At 35.9% G+C, this 20475-nt stretch overlaps 1 protein-coding gene across 1 annotated transcript; it reads right to left on the bottom strand.

The window, feature by feature from the left end:
* Positions 1-2773: 2773 nt before the first annotated feature.
* On the bottom strand, positions 2774-19724 carry LOC132272445 (subtilisin-like protease SBT2.5). Its single transcript, XM_059773595.1, has 7 exons — positions 19428-19724; positions 18918-19005; positions 17997-18071; positions 13902-14504; positions 7993-8124; positions 6630-6702; positions 2774-3295 (listed from the first exon to the last, which is right to left on the bottom strand). The coding sequence occupies exons 1-7, from the start codon at positions 19722-19724 to the stop codon at positions 2827-2829; spliced, it is 1737 nt and encodes a 578-aa protein (XP_059629578.1). The 3' UTR covers positions 2774-2826.
* Between the last annotated feature and the right edge of the window lie 751 nt (positions 19725-20475).

Here is a 20475-nt window from a genome sequence, read left to right as displayed (position 1 = left end):
CAACAACAAATAAGAAAGTATCAATTCCAAATCACCTGATGGTAAATGCCACAACCATAGGGTAACCTTGGTGTAGAAGCTGCACAAACTCACGCTCTGAGGTAAAATGAATAACCTGAGATGGCCCGAGATCCTTCGGATAACCAGTATAATATCTTTGAATTTTTACAAATGTCAGAAAAGAGGTCCTTCAGTGATGGACGAGAGGAAAATTGGACCAAACAGTGTAACTATGCTTAAGGTGATTCCATATCTCAGAACTAAGAAGGGGTGCATCCCGTTAAGACACCAAACTTAAGAAACAATCTGCATATTTGGCACTTCATTTCTTCAAAAATAATAATAATAGAAGTTAATAATTTTATCTTTACATGAATGGCACAAACACGAACTGCAGAGGATCCATGCCTCAATCAAGCATGTGTTTGGACACTAACACGGGCCAGTTATGATAGCTCACGTGGGATCAACACAGTCTCCAAAATTTTAAAATGATTTTTTTTTTTTTTTTTCCTATCAAAGTAGACAAAGCAGAACTTTGTTATTTTTCTCATACAAAAAACTGTATAATTATATTGAAATAATAAGGAAATCATCAGCTTTTTCCCAAACCTAACATCTTCGAAGAATCTCATTTTCAAACAAGAAAAGAACAATGAGGAAAAATAGTCGTTGTGCTTGACATGTTTTCTTTTAATTTCCATGTATGGTGTCTAATCCATGTGAGTGTCATCATATGAAATTTGAAAATTTTAAACACAAAATATTTTACAACAAAAAAAAAAATGCCAATCAGAAAGCTTATATGAATAACATCTTCAATTTGTGGAAGAAATAGCATATAGAGGGCTTGAACTTTAAGATGTTAATGCCACAAGAGTGTCTTGAAAATATGAAAATCAGTCCAAAAGATGTTTTCCCGGCACAAGATTCGGTACATATATTATACAAATTATCCCAACATAAAATTTTCCATTAAATTGGGTGAGAGAGGAAAGGAAATAAACAACGGTTAACACAATATATTGCATGCGAGAATTTTATTAAGAAAAGGGCACATTCCAACAATGAAATACTGAGTATGAAAAGTTACACATTCAAGAAACAAAGTGCTTTTGTGTGTGTGTGTGTGGAAGTTACGAGTAGAAATGGACTGCACATACTTGCACGTTGTACGAAGCTGATTCATCATTGTACCAAAAAATGACGAATCCTCCATCTGGTAGCAATTTTTCTATGTTTCTGCAAGATATATTAGTCATATATTTAAACCAAACTCTATACTTTAAAAGAAATGACAAATGTTATGAAATGTCCTCAGCAAGTGCTAACTGCAACGCAATACTGAACACAAAGTGCTACAGATTTTGCAACCAAGTAAATTTGATATCCAAAAAATTAAAACGCAACCCCAAAATTGAGATCTCCAATCCAAGTAAAGACCAAAGCCTCAACCAATAGACAATAGGAAAAATTGAGTTAAAGGTGTAAGAAGCTTAACCTAAAATTAGACTTGGAATATAAAATTACAAGGAAAATGAAGAAATGGTAGTCAATCCTAGAAGTGATTTACATGAAAAGATGATTTGAGAACTTTGTAGGGTAAAGTATAACTGATCAAACAAAATAAGAACTATAATAGTGCAGTGGAACTAATCAAAGAAATTGAAAAGGAAACTGCAGCTCAAAGTAAATACCTTCGTTTTCCGTCAGTTGTATGTGTGTTTGAGCCGGTGTGTGCGCGTGAGTGATAGGGAGACGGAGCACTGAGAACTTTGATTCATCAAGTACAGTCCTTGGCCGAGTTAGGGCTGGTCACCAATGGATGGGTCTAGTAAGCCGCTAATGCAATGGGCCTGTGACTGGATGTGCTCGTGTCGCTAACTTGCTACGTATATAGTTGCCAACTTGCAAAGGTTTGGGTTAAACCCAATATATAAATTGCGTCTACCCGCTTTTATAAGCGGGTAATGTGTTGTGTTCGTCATTTGAGCGACTGTGTTGCGCCAGCCCTTAGAAGCCTAAGACTCTCCGTTAAAAGAAGGGCTGGAGTGTTACGGCTTATGTTTAACTGCCCTTATAAGATCAAGACACTCCCCGTCCAAATCCAATCGTGGGACAAAAACCCGTAACACTGGGAATCATTTTTCTATTAACAATTTACTTTGTATTTTGTGTAATAACGATGATTGAACACTTGAGCGGTTCATTTTTGTACCTCGAGTCCTCAAAACCAATTGTCTCCAACACAATTAAAAGTGTAGCTTAAGTACTCAGGTACCACATGTCAGTTGTGTCTTTATTCATGATTGGCAACTGGTGTAACAATCTCTGGTTGTCACGTTCTCCGACTTTCTGCAGCAAATAGCCATGAGTTGCAAATGTTTGTGTGTGTAAGAGGTTGTGAAAGTTGAATAAGGCAATATAATCCAACCAAGATGGTGCAAACTGTAATTAGTTATTACTAGAAAAGTCAATAATACAACAGTAGAGAAGCATAAAACCCCATCCCAACCCTCCTTCGCTTCTCCAATCTTTAAAGACCTAGGAACCAAGGCTACTTCATACAATCAATGTAAAGGGGAATACAGGCATTCCACCATATTACAAAACAAATTAGCAAAACTTTTATGAGAGGAAGAAACTAGTAGTCTCACCCTACTATTAGTGATCTTCTTTACATCCCTTCCATATATATATATATATATATATATATATGCGTGTATATTTCAGACAAATACATTTAGCTTTTTATATCTTCTTATTACCACATATTACAAAGAATATCACAACCCATAAGGACTTAATTTCCATTATTAATCCAAGCTAGTGCTGGTAACCCATAGCCACCACCGGGATCCTGACCTTGTGCCTTCTGCTTCCTTTCATCAAAACCTCTCCAAAAGCATAGTTTCCTGTGAGTGATCGGACAGTGAGAGTCACCGTAAACTTCCGTGAAGCACCAGGTCTTACAGTCATTGCTGGGGGGTTGGTTTCAATGGCAACCGCCGGTGCCATTCTTGCCGCTATCACATATGTTTCTTCCTCCGCAACATTCGTGACAGTGCGTGTAACAACTTGACTACCAACAAGATGGGAAATTGCGATTGATGGGGTGTTAAGATTTGATGGGTGGCCGAGAGTGTAGTTGCATGGTGAATATGTGTGGTTTTTGATCTCACGAGCATCAATTCCAGGTATTGTGCACAAGAAGCCCAAGTAATCCTCATAACCTACAAAATAGAATCCAGTAAAAAGAAGTTTGACTGATTTGGGATTAAAACTAGAGAACAACCTGCCCACCCAAATAGTCAAATATTCTCAACATCCTAAAAACAAGACAAACATTCCCATATGAAATCCCCCACAAGAAGTCAAACCACTTTATTAAACAGTTTCCTAGTACTCAGATACTTCTAAAAAAAAGTTCCGCATCAGATAACTTTTTCATTTACCCATCTAAATATATAGCAATTTCTAGGGTTCATATTTCTTCATCCCATGCACCTCTTGGGCAACCATTTCTTTGTTGGTAAATATATGCTTCATGTGACATTTAAGATATAACAAATTTTACACTAATATATCATGAGATAATTAATAATATGCTAAGAAATTATTAATTAAATATGTAAATCTATATTTAATTCAATATGCAAAATAAAACAATAAAATAATAATAATAAATAAAGAACCTGAACCGAGGCTAGTATTAGATACTATATCATTAAGGCAGATTCGCCCCGTTATGGTGCTAACGGACTCAGTGACATCTATCTCTCAGGACACAATGGTCTACATCTACCAGTAGCAGCACTACAAACTCGTGGATACGGCGAACCTCCTCTGTGTAATACTCTCTCTGACTCAAAAATGCATTTATACTATATAAATAATGAATTGAGTGCAATCTGAACCAAATGGCTCGAACCAAATTTAATATGGCTCAATGAAATCGGTTTTGGGCCTAAGTGGCTCAGACCACTTGACCATGGCTTGAACCCACACCTACTTGGGTTGGGTTCATGTTGAGAGAGGAAGAGAAAAATGGAAAATTGTACACATAAATGGCAACCAATATTGGGTATTTATAGATAAGGTGGTGTCTTTTTGTTAATAGGCACAACCACTTCCAATAGGTTGTAATGGTTGGTTATAATCAAAGTGGTGTCCCATCGTTATTAGATGTGTTTGTTCAATTGAGATACAATGGTTTAAAATAGTTGCATCTATTAGTTATAACCACTCCTAAAACATCACCTTACCCGAATCAACACAACCTTTTATACCAAAATATTCTTGTTACAACCAACATATATTTGATATTCACATGTTGTAGTCTAATGTGATATACATAAATACGTTGCAGACAAGTTACATTCACACACCTTTCTAACAAATCCCCACATGAATGGAAATTGGCTGCTTAAATGCAAATGATAATGCAGACACTAAAGAGAGTATAGTCGAAAAGTTACTGTATCAGGATATGTAGCTTTTGGCTTTGAACCTTCCCTAGTGTATTGCTATTGGATTTACTGACTAACCAGTAAACGCGATGTCTTGAACTGTTCAGCCGTTTGTGTAAACCAAGACAATAACAGACATACAGTACCCTTCCTTACAAAGTTGGTTCTCATTGTTGTGTTCATTTTGGCCCTGAACAACTCCTGGTATTCAGTGAGTGCTCTAGAAAACTTAGCCTTTATAGTTCTCATAGAAGCGGCCCCACTTCACACTCATATAGGTGACTTCTTATTAAGAGTATCCTACCATACCCCACTTGAATTTTTAAGGTATAAGAGTCATTAAAAGCGTAGCTAATCCTAATCATCGCTGTAGGTAACATTGTCTCATCATAAAAATGGGTAGAAGATTTATATATTCCCAGTGCTTTTGGTGAGTCACTCAGAATTTCTGTTATCCCTTTGAACCTAGATCTTGGGATCTCCAGTCAACTAGGTTGGGTTTCCATTAAGGTGACTCGTTAGCTTTCGGCTATTAATCCCATTCCCCTCGATGATCTGTACAATTGCTCTCTAGTACAACCCTCAAATTTATATGTGGCCACAAGGTTATGTTTAGAAATATTACACTCTGTAGAGATTTCTCCAGGTGAGAGCAACTGTATACTTTGTGCCCTAAAATTACTTATTGTTAACAATATCACTTTCTTTGGTGGCACAGGTGTAGACTTACTAAGAAATGTCCTCTAGGTGAAGTCTATTGACTTTCCTATTTGATTTATTCAAAGTTTCTAACTTTGAGTTATATTAAGAATATACAACTACACCTTTAATATAAAAAACATATCCACTCTTGGATTTAAAGTCTTTAATATTCCATATCTATATTGCATTGCTGTTACACTTCCAATTTAGTTAGATATCTCAATCTATGCAATATTGGATTTAAGATGTATCTCAACTACCTAATTTATCATTTTTCAATGATCCGATCCTGGATTGAAAATATGCAATTAAATACAGTTATTAAGATGCCTTGCAATCTCAACCAATGATATACTTTAACTAGTATTTATATTTAATATTTACATCTACAAAAGTTAGCTAGACATTTGTTATCATAACAAGTATTATCTCAATCTCACTTTATTGAGAATATACTATGTTATCAGATGTTAAATCTTTCATATCAAATATACTAATTAGTATATCATTAATTTTTTTAAGGCATACAATGACTTATACATCACATTTATGTCATTGTCTTGGTACCAGCTTTAATCCACTCAAGGACTTATAAGCTTGCACACTTTACTCTTCAACTAGAACAAATAACTCATCTCTTACTGGAAAAAGAACTTTCTAGTTATTCCATAATATTTTCCTCATAGGAAACAACATGCACTATTTTTATAATACTATAAATGATTTTTGGTTCTATCTAAAATCTCTTACGAATAAGAACCCTATATTTATAAGTATTTCTTATCTGATGAGGTAACTCGTATCAAATTTTATTTATGGACAATATCTCCCCACAACTTTGGGATAATTCTGAAATTATTTATATATGATATATTTCTTATGATTTTCCAATGCATGAAATACCATATATTAAATATTTCATCCCATCTACCTTTCCAAGGTTCTATATTCGCTTCTCAACAAGTATGTATAACAGTCTCTAGTACATATATATTCACTTTATCTCTAGCTTGTTCTTATAATGTGTCATAGAGAATTAATGCTAGAGATATTAATTACAATGGGCTCTAATTAATATTTGCTTCTACATCTTTTGTATTTATGAATTGAGTTATTCATATTTAAGTTCATGTTCAGTCAATCATATTAACATGTCATAACCTTTCATGTATCACACATCACATAACTCAATCATTTAAGCAAATAACTCACTTATTGTTTAAGCTTTGGATACATCACCACATAGTGAGCACTCACTTCTCAACTATCATTACTAGTTAAAAGTGAGTTTTTAAGCTTTCATTACTAGCTTAGATTAAGCACACTCTTCTCATTAAATACTATTAGTTTATATGAGCACCCACTTCTTTGCTATTACCACTAGCTTGAAGTTAAGTTTGCTCAGTTATCAATTCTAGTATCTCTTAATTTTAGTACACACTTATCTAAGTAGTTTACCTTCGTAGTAAAGTAATTTGTTTTGAAGAATATTCTTCAAAAACTATTACTTTACAAGTAATATTATTCACTCCTACATGAGCAGATATGATGTATAACTCAAATAGCTTATTGCTAAAATGGCTACTCATCATCCTCGTGTTTTTTAACTACCAAGTCGAGAACAAGAACTAACTAACAGATTGTCATCTTCCTCTTAGGTTCTGTGCACCTCATGAATCATTTTAACTTATAGCTAAGCTAACTAGTTTGCAACTTAGTAACATTTTAGCTTTTAACTAAATTGTACATTATAGCTAACTGGCTTGATTTAGCTTATCTCGGTGTACTTGCTTACTGTATCCATAACATTTTCCATTAAACACTTTAAAGTTGTAGGAAAATCTTATCTTATTCAGCCCACTTACAGCTATACGTGTCTTTAAACACTAGCATAGATCTTTTTCCCTTGACTATCGGGATAATTGACATAACTAGACTAGTCAATTTTTGTCTGTTGTATTAAATACACAAACCAGTCATGAACTCATACAAATTCAATAATATCACATATTAAATAAATTATGTTGCAAAATTGAATTACAATGCATATTAAGTGATTCAACTACATAGTTCAATATTATAGTATCAAATAAAAGTAAACATTTGTAAAAATAATATTGAACTTGCATAACAATATAATTTCATATTATATCACATAATTAATTTAAGAAAAAAGATTTGTGGCTCATTCTCCAATAGTCATGCTAGAAAACCAGGATCAAAAGATTTAAACGTTATAGCCCTCTTGCAACGTCTAAGTTCATCCTTATTTTCATTGTATGCACAAGAAAATAATATGCAATATTGTTATAAGCATAACCTATCAAATGTTTTATATAACGATTCATTCCACCACATGATATGATATTATCCGTTTTGGGCCCGAGCCTGCACAGTTTTGTTCTTGGATTTTATCCCAGAAGGCCTTTTATACCAATTGGAGATAACACCACCACATAAAATCACTACACATTTCCCTTACCTAAGCGATGTGAGACTGTGCACTTGTAACTCGCCTAGTGTGGTAGCCTGTCGGTGCCTCTTGCACCCGTCCACGACACACACACACACACCTACAAGGTTGTCACATTTTAGATTCCACTTTAACTTTCTTAGGAGTAGGAACTACAACCTTAAATAGACACCCCCACACTTTTAAAAATTTATAAAACCTTTCCATAATTCATATGGTATCACATTAGTTTCTTTTGAGATATTTTAGTGATAACATAATTTGCGGAAAGCAAAACTTCCCCCCACAAATTCTGAGTTAAACCAGAACTTGTCAACATAGCATTCATCATTTCTTCATGAATGATACCTTGTTCTGAATAAATATCAGCAAATGATGATTCGTATTCACGAACTCTATCATTTCTTAACACCTTGTCAAGTTGATTCTCAACCTCATTTTTGTAATGTTTAAACATTTCTAAGGCTTTATCTTTGCTTCCTAACAGATATAGATAACATTATCTTGTGCAATCATTGATAAAAAGAATGAAATACCTTTTTTCTATCTCTAGTTGGCACAAATTTAAGATAATATAATATACTACATAATATTATATTACAAAATTAAAATAATTCAACCAATATTGAATTATATAAATAATTCAATAATTTACTAATATAACATACTTCAATTACACATAATATTGAATACATCCATATTTAGCATATTATCATATAATAATGTATATAACATTATTTTATTATATCTCATTTATTAGTATAATCTTTACTTTTTATATCTCAAATAGAAGCATATAATAAATTCTACGCAGGGAAGAATCTGTCTTAAGATTGTTGGTAAATCTTTGCTTCATGTGACATTTAAGATATAACAAACCTTATACTAATATATCATGAGATAATTAACAATATGCTAAGAAATCATTAATTAAATATGCAACTCTATATTTAATTAAATATGCAAAATAAAATAATAAAATAATAATAATAAATAAAGAACCTGAACCGAGGTTAGTATTGGATACTATGTCCTTAAGACAGATTCGTCTCGCTATGGTGCTAACGGACTCAGTGGCGTCTATCTCCCAGGATACAACGGTCTACATCCACCAGTAGCAGCACTATAAACTCGTGGATACTGCGAACCTCCTCCGTGTAATACTCTCTCTGACTGAAAAATGTATCTATACTATATAAATAATGAATTGAGTGCAATTTGAACCAAATGGCTCGAACCAAATTTAATATGGCTCAATGAAATCGGTTTTGGGCCTAAGTGGCTCAGACCACTTGACCATGGCTTGAACCCACACCTACTTGGGTTGGGTTCATGTTGAGAGAGGGAGAGAAGAATGGAAAATTGTACACATAAATGGCAACCAATATTGGGTATTTATAGATAAGGTGGTGTCTCTTTGTTAACAGGCACAATCACTTCCAATAGGTTACAATGGTCGGTTATAATCAAAGTGGTGTCCCATCGTTATTAGATGTGTTTGTTCATTTGAGATAAAATGGTTTAGAGTAGTTGCATCTATTGGTTATAACTACTCCTAAAACATCACCTTACCCTGTAACGACCCTTAACTGATACCATTTTTTTTTTTTTTTTTTTGAAAAAAAAAAAAAAAAAATCGGCATAACCTCCCCGAAATATGGACCTACCGCAACCTGTTTAAATGCATTCTTAACCTATCATGCAACTGATTTCTGAATTCACGGCAACAGTATATGATCATACATAGTCAAATAACACCGATAATTACTTTAACTAAAATTATCATTCCCATTCATCAATAAGGTTACATGCTATCAAATTCCCATCCAAAATACCATCAAATACTTTAGTTACGTTACATGACAAAGTTTTGCAATATATATATATATATATATATATATATATATACCTTTACACTTTTAGTGCTTTGCAAAAATAATGGGGAATATACAAAAGACACAAAAGTGAGCTTCTAGTATCGCTCAAACTTGAGGTGGGTTGTCGTCTACCAGTTCTTTTCCAAGACCTGAAAAAAAAATGTATAAATGGTAGGGTGAGCTATATGCTTAGTAGGTGACACTTAAGACACAAATCTTGTGTCCTTGTGAATTCAAGCAAAGAATAGGCCAATGGGAAATAGGGATCATTCAACGTAGGGGATCTTATACAACACACAAGTCATTTCCCAATATAATCAATGCAATGCAATGAATGCAAATGCATGCCAATGTCACTCCCCATTTTCATTCTCGAAACCATCACTTTCAAATGTTAATGTAACCCCCTTTGGTAACTCCGCCGCGACGAGAGAAAGATTGGCTACCGTCCCTAGGCCTTTGGTGACTCCGCAGCGCCGTCGAGGGGCCCGAATAGCTCAACTATGCTAGGGTACTCTCCTTAGTTCCCTCTAGGTTACATTAACCTACCGACCCGTTGGTAACTCCGCAGAGACATGGTTTATCAAAACCATTTCACAAAAACCATCATCTCCCAAAATTCCCCATTTCATTCCATTGACAAATTCACCCCTTTTTATGCATCCCAATGACATGAGCATGCATGTATGTATATGTGACATGCCTTCAATATTATAACATACAAAATTTTACTCCATAACTTAAACATATAACGTGTCAACATATTCGAATGGAGTAACAACACAATTAAGCACAACATAATACATCTAGGCATATATCATGTTCATCATCTTCAATTAAATCAACAACACATTTAACATCACAAAGCTACAATCTAGACATACTTTTTACATGGAACCAATCAAAATGAAAGCCATAAAATTCTCTAGACCACATTTAAGAAATCATCAACACAAAAAAAATCTCAAGTAGAGCATGTTAGCACATAAGAGATACATAATTCACAATGGGACAAGAAGTAAATGGATTAAGATGCCCCTACCCCGAAATCAAGCGAAATCCCTAGAAATGGGTTTTAAATTCGCACTCCAATAGGTGCCCAAAGCTGGAAATTGATGGTATGGATGTATAAAGCTTGACACGAGTTTCGTTTTGCCTCAAACGGTCCCTCAATTCGATAAGCGATGAGTGAGAAATCAAAATCCAAAGTTTAGTTCACAAGTGAAAAGAAAAAGAAGAGAGAAAATGAGAGAGCAGAAGGGCTTACGGGAAAGAGAGAGTGAGAGAGAGAAATGGGTTTCTCACCCATTTTGTGGGTGGGTGGTGGGGCCCACTTACTTTAATTTTCTTTTCTCTTTTTCTTTTTGCTTAATTTACACCTCATACACATAAAATACTCCTCTAAATAAATGCTACATCATCACACAAATTAAATTTCACAAAATAAAATTGGACCCAACAACAATTCCGGATGATAAATGAAAAGACGAAAATGCCCTTGCGGCGAAAAATTCCCAGAAAAAATGAAAAATGCTAAAATTTGGAAGCATCACAATCTACCCTCCTTAAAGAGATTTCGTCCTCGAAATCTATTCTCCTTAAAGAAGAAGCACAACAGTCACCAATCCTCCAAGAATACCCTTCAAAACTCCGAGACTATGAATTCACCTACATTATTACCTTTGACGTCGAACGTCAACAAGCAATCATAATCTGTCGTCAGAAAAACCTAATGATCACCACCCTAGGAGGGTACTCACCATTCACAACATTGAATACTAAACCTGCTGAATTCTATACTTGACTTAAAACTAACACTGGTTCTCTCTATACTGTTATACAAGGCTCGAAAGAACAATGATCCTAAGACCCCTGGTCATGATCACATCCTATCTCAACTCGTCCCTTTAAGGGACAACCCATACCCCAACGAGGATCAGACTTCATCTCAGATCATCACATCATTATCAAACCAACACCTGTCATCAATCATACGGCTATATAACTACATAATCATACGATAACCACCAATCACACTAATCAATAATTATTATACTAATCAACCTCAAGATAATTAAATAATAAATCTCTCAACAAGCATAAAATCGTGAGCCACCGAAATAATAAAATGCACCACCTTGTACTTTGAACACATGTCCTCAAATCGAAATCCTCAATAATCAATGATTGTACCATAAACCTGTTATCAAACACCCAATACCATTTAACATTTCTCGTCACCCAAAATAACTTATGAAAGTCTACACTGTCACATCAGCACCACACACTATACTATACTCTCAATATCACTAACAAGTCGGAACGATCATTGACCTTTGACCCGACATCGTGCCAAGAAAGGATCGATTCAGGAGAAATGGTTGGCCAGGCCATTCTCATCCTCACTCCAATCTCAACACCGATGTCATCCCTGTCCTCAAGTCTAAACCTCAAACACAATCTTTTACAGTTCACAAAACAACACAAGATCGACTCTTGAATCAATCTGTCACTCCACATGACCTCATCAACAATACAATCACATACTAGTTCTAAAAACCCCAAGATAAATCATGCCTCAATCATATCAAGCCAAAGTAATACATCGCCAATATCTCAATCACCAATCAACCTAAAGCCTTTCAATCACTTCATATCACCCTCAATCCGTAATCATCATCATAACATTATGCGATTCGATTCTGACCTCTTCAAAACACTCAATACGATCATTTCATGTTAAAAACCTCAAACCAAGGTCAATCGTTCCTATTATTCCTCAATGGAACACCATAATCATTTCCTAACTGCTTAGTATTCCAACAACACCAACACTTGTCCTCAAAGCACCGATCAATTCAGACATTAATAAAAACAGCCAAATACATGAGTCCTATCACATCTCTTAATTTTCCTTAAATTGCAATTCATGACACATCTCTTAGTCACCATCGTTGGTACCGATCATCAAAACATAATCCTTATTTGGCAACCCGTGCCTCACATCCCACCAATCAAGGCCATTCTCAAAACAAACACTACCAAAAACCAAAGACTAAACAATCCTCCTATGGAGGTAAGTCGACCCCTTTAGTCAGAACCTCAATTGATGACCCCCAATGAAGCAACACCTGCTCACCAATCCATCTACCCACAACCGCGCACAACTCCTAGTCAGAGACAAGACTCATAACAACTATCGTCCTAGTCAGGACTAAAACAAATGAAAGGAGCTAGTGAGCCTCGAGTTCACAAGAGACTAATGACCCGCACCTGAACGCAACTGACACCCTGTCACATGCTACTCATCAATCATCTAGTTATAGACACCTAATCTCACCCGAGATGAAAAGAACTCCTTACGTACAAGGGAAAGAACTAACTGAAAACACATAAAAGATTGCGAATACAACCTAGGCGACCTCGCCACTAATAGTCTATCAAACACACACATGAAACCTCACATACGACAAATCGCAATACTTATACCAACCAAGAGTACTCACTCTCACGATACACTAACGTTAGAAACAATCACAGCCGTTTAAACGTCAAGCTCCATTCTACTCAGATTCAATCATTCCCAAATGACAACCTCAAGGTTATAAAATAAGATCTTACTACCTATTCCACCTTCTCCCTTCAAAACGACATTACCTCAAACATTGTGCACACAAGACCCCTGTCCACAGTCATAACAATCCACTGACTCCTCAAAAGAAAGGTGCCTATTCGGTAGCACCACTCCCATTGGTTCTAAAAACTCAACTATCCATAATCACCTCAACTAGTGCACAATCCCATCACCTACCTATCAACACACAACAACAGTTTATAATCTCTCCAATCCATCTGCGGATCATACCTTAAACTATACTGCTTATTCGCACTAAACATCACACCATAACACCATAACACCTCTACTATCACGCCTTCCATCAACAGTTCAAACCTCTTATCCCATCGGATCATCCAATCACTATTAATGACTTTTCCTCAAACATCCTTAAAACAAATCATCGCAACAAAAGAACAAACACTACTTTCAATACTCCCCATAACGATCGCTATACATCACTAGAAAAGAATCTCCATACGGCAATATCATGCCGACAAATCCTCAAACAAAATGAGCACAAGATTCAGAATGCTCAACACCCACTTATCTCCTTAGAATCATCAACAATACAATCATTCACAACGCTTAACCAACTACCTAATCCATTCCTTTTAAAGTAGTCGACATACCTAATCAAGAAAATTTCGTGTCCTAAGTTCAACATCAATGCCACTACCATCACCATCTCCATTACTCGTTAATCCGAACACTCACTAAAAGAAAATACCAATGAAATACTATAAACAATTATAATTACATACCTTCGTCCACAGGAGGTCCCTCTGGTGACTCTCCAAGCTGAACACCAATCTGTGATACTGAAGGTTGAATCAGTTCTTGCCCTGAATTTACCCCGCCAACTGGAATTCCACTTCTTTTGGGACAATCCTTCTTCCTATGATCAGACTGGCCACACACAATACAGACTCCAGAACTGGGCCGATCCCAAGGGCACTCTACTCTCAAATGACTTATCTGCTTACACTTATAACAAGCCTTTTTGACCTTACCGGATGTCTCCGGCGGTGAAGCAAAAGTAGCTGGAGAATGAGGAGAATCACCCTTTAGCATTTTTCGTACATGACTCTTGGACAACATCTCCACCTCTTTAACCCGATTCCACAAGTCTCCATCTCCTGATCCGTCTCTAATCCCTGTCATCCCTGATTGTGTCACCGACCTCTGAGCTTCTATAACTACTGCACGCACAAAGTTTGTCATAGCCTCAACCAAATTCTTAATCAAAAGATCCCAATCAACAAGCTCATCCTGTTCCTCACCATCATCTGCTTCTCTACGTCTCTTTGGAGGCATGATTCTAAAACAGAAAGAAAAAGGATCAAACACAACACAATCATACAACCCTGACTCAAAGCTTTAAACACTCAAACATAATAAGGGCATTTAGCCATGAATTAAGAACCCCATTCTACGGTCGTGCTCTAAGCACCGCACAAAACACGATAAGAAGATTAAAATAATTGCACCTGAAATAACTCCTTCCACGAGCTAAAACCTACGCTATTAGTTTGACAAGAACCAACACCCAAACAACCCTGGAGCAACCGAGCTCCTCACCTTCTAAAGTCAAGACTCACTCGTCCCTCAATGCCATGACAAATACCCCAACATGCTAACAATCACTCTAATGCTTAACCGTATAGCTACATAGGGAAATTGACACATACGCGGATGCAAAATAAATGAATCCATGATACTATACGAAATGCCTTTGCATACGCTCGTTGCTTGTCATACTGACACCAAAATCAGAACTACACACACTGTGCCTACTACTCCTCGTTATCATAATCCTCATACAATCATTATACTTTTCTTTTCTTTCACCTTTCATTTACGCGGTTAGATTATCTATTATTCCTTATACATGATCATGCAACATAAATCTCAGCATTTAAACACATCAGCATATAGTAATTAAGCATATTCTCAAACTGTAAACATGTAAGCATGTATTTCACGTAAACAAGAAAACATTTAAGCAAGTAAACAAGTAGGCATGCCTCTTAAAATGGTAAACACATAAACACAAGTGCACATTCATCACAAATCAACTTTCTACTCCGTCTAGGTAAGCCACCACCCGTCGTCCTAAGATTTTTCGAACCATGGCTCTGATACCATTTCTGTAACGACCCTTAACTGATACCATTTTTTTTTTTTTTTTTTTTTTTAAAAAAAAAAAAAAATCGGCATAACCTCCCCGAAATATGGACCTACCGCAACCTGTTTAAATGCATTCTTAACCTGTCATGCAACTGATTTCTGAATTCACGGCAACAGTATATGATCATACATAGTCAAACAACACCGATAATTACTTTAACTAAAATTATCATTCCCATTCATCAACAAGGTTACATGCTATCAAATTCCCATCCAAAATACCATCAAATACCTTAGTTACATTACATGACAAAGTTTTGCAATATATATATATATATATATATATATATATATATATATACCTTTACACTTTTAGTGCTTTGCAAAAATAATGGGGAATATACAAAAGACACAAAAGTGAGCTTCTAGTATCGCTCAAGCTTGAGGTGGGTTGTCGTCTACCAGTTCTTTTCCAAGACCTAAAAAAAAAATGTATAAAAAGTAAGGTGAGCTATATGCTCAGTAGGTGACACTTAAGACACAAATCTTGTATAATTGTGAATTCAAACAAATAATAGGCCAATGGGAAATAGGGATCATTCAACGTAGGGGATCTTATACAACACACAAGTCATTTCCCAATATAATCAATGCAATGCAATGAATGCAAATGCATGCCAATGTCACTCCCCATTTTCATTCTCGAAACCATCACTTTCAAATGTTAATGTAACCCCTTTTGGTAACTCCGCCGCGACGAGAGAAGGATTGGCTACCGTCCTTAGGCCTTTGGTGACTCCGCAGCGCCGTCGAGGGCCCGAATAGCTCAACCACGCTAGGGTACTCTCCTTAGTTCCCTCTAGGTTACATTAACCTACCGGCCCATTGGTAACTCCGCAGCGACCGGGTTTATCAAAACCATTTCACAAAAACCATCATCTCCCAAAATTCCCCATTTCATTCCATTGACAAATTCACCCCTTTTTATGCATCCCAATGACATGAGCATGCATGTATGTATATGTGACATGCCTTCAATATTATAACATACAAAATTTTACTCCATAACTTAAACATATAACGTGTCAACATATTCGAATGGAGTAACAACACAATTAAGCACAACATAATACATCTAGGCATATATCATGTTCATCATCTTCAATTAAATCAACAACACATTTAACATCACAAAGCTACAATCTAAACATACTTTTTACATGGAACCAATCAAAATGAAAGTCATGAAATTCTCTAGACCATATTTAAGAAATCATCAACAGAAAAAAAATCTCAAGTAGAGCATGTTAGCACATAAGAGATACATAATTCACAATGGGACAAGAAGTAGATGGATTAAGATGCCCCTACCCCGAAATCAAGCGAAATCCCTAGAAATGGGTTTTAAATTCGCACTCCAATAGGTGCCCAAAGCTGGAAATTGATGGTATGGATGTATAGAGCTTGACACGAGCTTCGTTTTGCCTCAAACGGTCCCTCAATCCGATAAGCGATGAGTGAAAAATCAAAATCCAAAGTTTGGTTCACAAGTGAAAAGAAAAAGAAGAGAGAAAATGAGAGAGCAGAAGGGCTTACAGGAAAGAGAGAGTGAGAGACAGAAATGGGTTTCTCACCCATTTTGTGGGTGGGTGGTGGGGCCTACTTATTTTAATTTTCTTTTCTCTTTTTTTTTTTTTTGCTTAATTTACACCTCATACACATAAAATACTCCTCTAAATAAATGCTACATTATCACACAAATTAAATTCCACAAAATAAAATTGGACCCAACAAAAATTCCGGACGATAAGTGAAAAGACGAAAATGCCCTTGCGGCGAAAAATTCCCAAAAAAAATGAAAAATGCTAAAATTTGGAAGCATCACATACCCGAATCAACATAACCTTTTATACCAAAATATTCTTGTTACAACCAACATATATTTGATATTCACATGTTGTAGTCTAATGTGATATACATAGACACGTTACAGACAAGTTACATTTGCACACCTTTCTAACATTCTATACTATAGCCCGTGTTGGAGCTTGATGTACATTATTAGCCCATTCTTTAACAGTTTGAACTTTTAGAGCAATTGGTTGTATCGGGGCTTTTTGAATTGGTAGTCTTACACCTCTTTATCTCCCAGAATTATTATTTGACTTCAGAAAAGAGAAACAAAGAAGCAACTATCAGAAATCTTCATTGAGATTTAGAGATTCTTAACATTTCAATTACCAACCTTACTAGAGTTAAAAATGTGTCCAAAGAGTGTGTGTGTGTGTGTCATATATGTACAATAAGATATAATCCCTGGACATCATACAAATTCTGTGGCCATAATTGAACAGAGGCTAAGTCTATGACCATGTGCAAGTGAAATATGATAACATCTAGGTAATGATGTGTTAGGTTGGCAGGCAAGATAACAGATACTTCAGAAATCTCACAGTAGGCTTTACCCACTCAAAAATAAGTAAATGAATAGGTGAACATTTGTTATGTTAGCTTCAAAAGGATAAAATGAGTCAAATCATAGCACTGATAGAAGGATCAATCCCCCAAGCAGTAAGTGGAAAGTACATTGGTTTAAATTCAAGTTCATCATAACAAATATTATTTACTTTCAATTCCCACGTGAAGTCAATAATAGTCAAACTCATGTGTTATCTCATTATGTGGGGGAAAAAAGTGCAGAAGAAATGAAAAGAAGACAAAGAAAGAACCTGCATCAAAGACGAGTCCAGGATCTAGAGCAGCTCTGGAATTGACATGGCCACTACCATAATCGAAAGGTGTTGCTGAGACCAATGTCATGGTTTGAGAACCAGAATATTGCTAGGCTTGAAGAGGTCTCCCTGCTCTGTCCAGTGTAGTCGATGTCGTCATCAGGGATAATTTGATGGCAGCAGGGCTCCAATGAGGGTGCTTCTACTTTATTAGAGCAGCTATCCCTGCAATATGTGGTGCGGCCATGCTAGTTCCAGACACCATTGCAAATCCTTCACCTAATCCAAGCAAAATGATTTCTAAGTTGCTTAGTATGTATTAATTACATTCATAGAGCCATTATAATAATTTTTACCATTAAACAAGGCTTTCAAATTTCTTATATTGCTCCGTTTGGTAGTTAAGGAATAATAAGAAATTTTTTAGATTCCATGCCAATTTTTTTTTTTTTTTTTTGATAAGTAGATTCCATGCTTATTTTCCTGTCTTCTTACCAATCAAGTGGAGCATATAGTTCCATAGGAAAAAAAAAATGATCTATTTCCCAAATAAGGTAGGATTCAAAACCTCAAATTTACATACATATATACATATGTCAGAAAATTTATTTAAGTGGCGCGAAATTCTATTCCACTTTTGAAGTAGAAAAAGCTTGGTAGAGCCTCTCTAAGCCTAAAACATTTAATGGAATGTCTAAAACAAGGAGAGAATAGTGATCAGGAATATTATTGCTTTACCCATGTAATTAGGTTCATCCGTCCCATTTGGTGCCCAGGCTGCCCAAATTAGAGAACCAGGAGCTAGAATATCAGGCTTGAGAAGATCCGCATCTTGAAAGCTATAATCTTTTATATTCGGTCCTCAAGCAGAGAATAATGCTACTTGGGGAGCTAATTTGTGGAGTATGGGAAGCAAACCATCCCCGATGTTGCCTGTGGCCTTGAAGCTCCTTACTCGTCCAGTCCAATCTCTTGGTGTAGAGATGTTGTAGTAGTCTATAAGCTCCTAAAACCAGGGATGCCCATGCAGTGGATAACAAAACACATAAGAACCAGGAATAGTCCAGACTTGAGATTAAGAACAGGCAAGAAAATAATAAATATACAAAATGCGAAGACCAAAGAAAGCAATGCATCTTAGCAAGAGTAGAACAAACTGAAATGGAAATGGATGGTGATCATCGGGGAGTACAAACTTACAAAAGTGAACTTAAGTGGCACTGTCCATATGTGATTACCATTCTAAATACTTCTATGGCACAGCCCAAGGACTAAGGCCCAGTAGTCTTAGACAAAAAAAATCATGCTACACAACGAGCAGACAACAGTTCTGATGCAGACTTTAATCTCAGTAAATAATCATCACACCCTGGACAACATTTGACTCCCAAAAATCATAACATCGAGTAGAAGAGCCATGATACTTACCAGTGACTTGCTAACATTTGTTATTAGAATCTCAGGATTTCCAACAGGAACAGGATCGAATTTCGTTCCTGGAGAAACATTTTCTACTGCAAGAACAAAACCAATTACACCAAGGCTCTTGGCTGTTTCTAACACTTTCTTGATTGATGCAGTACCAACAACAAAATTAAAGGGATAGCCATAAAGAAGAATGTTTCCCTTCACCAAATTTTTGTTTAAAACTTTTGGCCTTTGGCAATCTGAAGGGTTGTACTTCGTAACCGAAGAATCAAGCAATACATCATTAGCCGCGACCATGGTGAATGCTTGATTCAAATGTGTAGCAACTACAATAAGCCATGAAACATGCTTTAGCTTTGAGAATGCGTACATATATCAAGGGAAACTAGTGTAGAATGATCTCAGACAATAAGTTGGAAGGTAATTGAGAATAGAATTTAATTATGTAAATAAATATTGTAGAATGGAACAGCTGCAACATCATATGAGAATCCTCTTGAAGGCTACCAAGTTAAAACCAAAAAAAAAGGCAAGATATAATCAACTCGCGTGAAACTTACGTGACAACCCAATTCCAGGTAAGATTTTCCCATTTCCCAGATTCAGATGGTTTTTGTATCTACGATCATCAATTGCAGCAGCCATAGATGCTATCCATGGACTATAAGACAACTAGGTTTTTGGAAAAGGACCTCCATTTCCAGCTTCCTGTGCAACAAACACACCAGCTTTCACAGCTGCAAGAAGTGTAGCATCAAAAGCGTTTAAAAATGTGGTCTTTATGGTTGTTGGACTGTTTGGCCCCACCGAGAGATTGAGAATGTCAACACCATCATGAGCAGCCTGTTACAAAAGCTTTCAAACATCAAATTCCTTACATAAGCAGAAATTATAAAAGATTATCAGACAGATAAAAAAATAAGTAATAAAAAGGATCTCAGATTCTCATATCACTTGCAGTTATTGCAGCCTTCGAGAGGCCATCAATTAAGGGTTTCTGTTATCTTTTTCTTTTTTTCTTTTTTTTTTTTTTTTTTTTTTTTTTTTT

Source organism: Cornus florida, unplaced genomic scaffold, assembly GCF_030987335.1.
Source record: "Cornus florida cultivar Cherokee Brave unplaced genomic scaffold, ASM3098733v1 CherokeeBrave_3.0.0_Hap2_Chr09, whole genome shotgun sequence".
Classification (NCBI taxonomy): Eukaryota; Viridiplantae; Streptophyta; class Magnoliopsida; order Cornales; family Cornaceae; genus Cornus; species Cornus florida.
Note: the sequence above shows the minus strand (reverse complement) of the source record. Positions and strands in the feature narration are given on the sequence as shown.

What these genes read in the sequence shown, in the direction of transcription:
- LOC132272445 (XM_059773595.1), bottom strand. Translation starts at nt 19,724, where the DNA reads ATGGTCGCGGCTAATGATGTATTGCTTGATTCTTCGGTTACGAAGTAC. An exon ending in TGATATTTATTCAGAACAAG is followed by an intron (nt 6,703 to 7,992) that starts GTATCATTCATG and finishes CTGCTCATGTAG; the next exon opens with GAGTGAATAATATTACTTGT. An exon ending in CAAATTACTTTACTACGAAG is followed by an intron (nt 3,296 to 6,629) that starts GTAAACTACTTA and finishes TTGGGTGGGCAG; the next exon opens with GTTGTTCTCTAGTTTTAATC.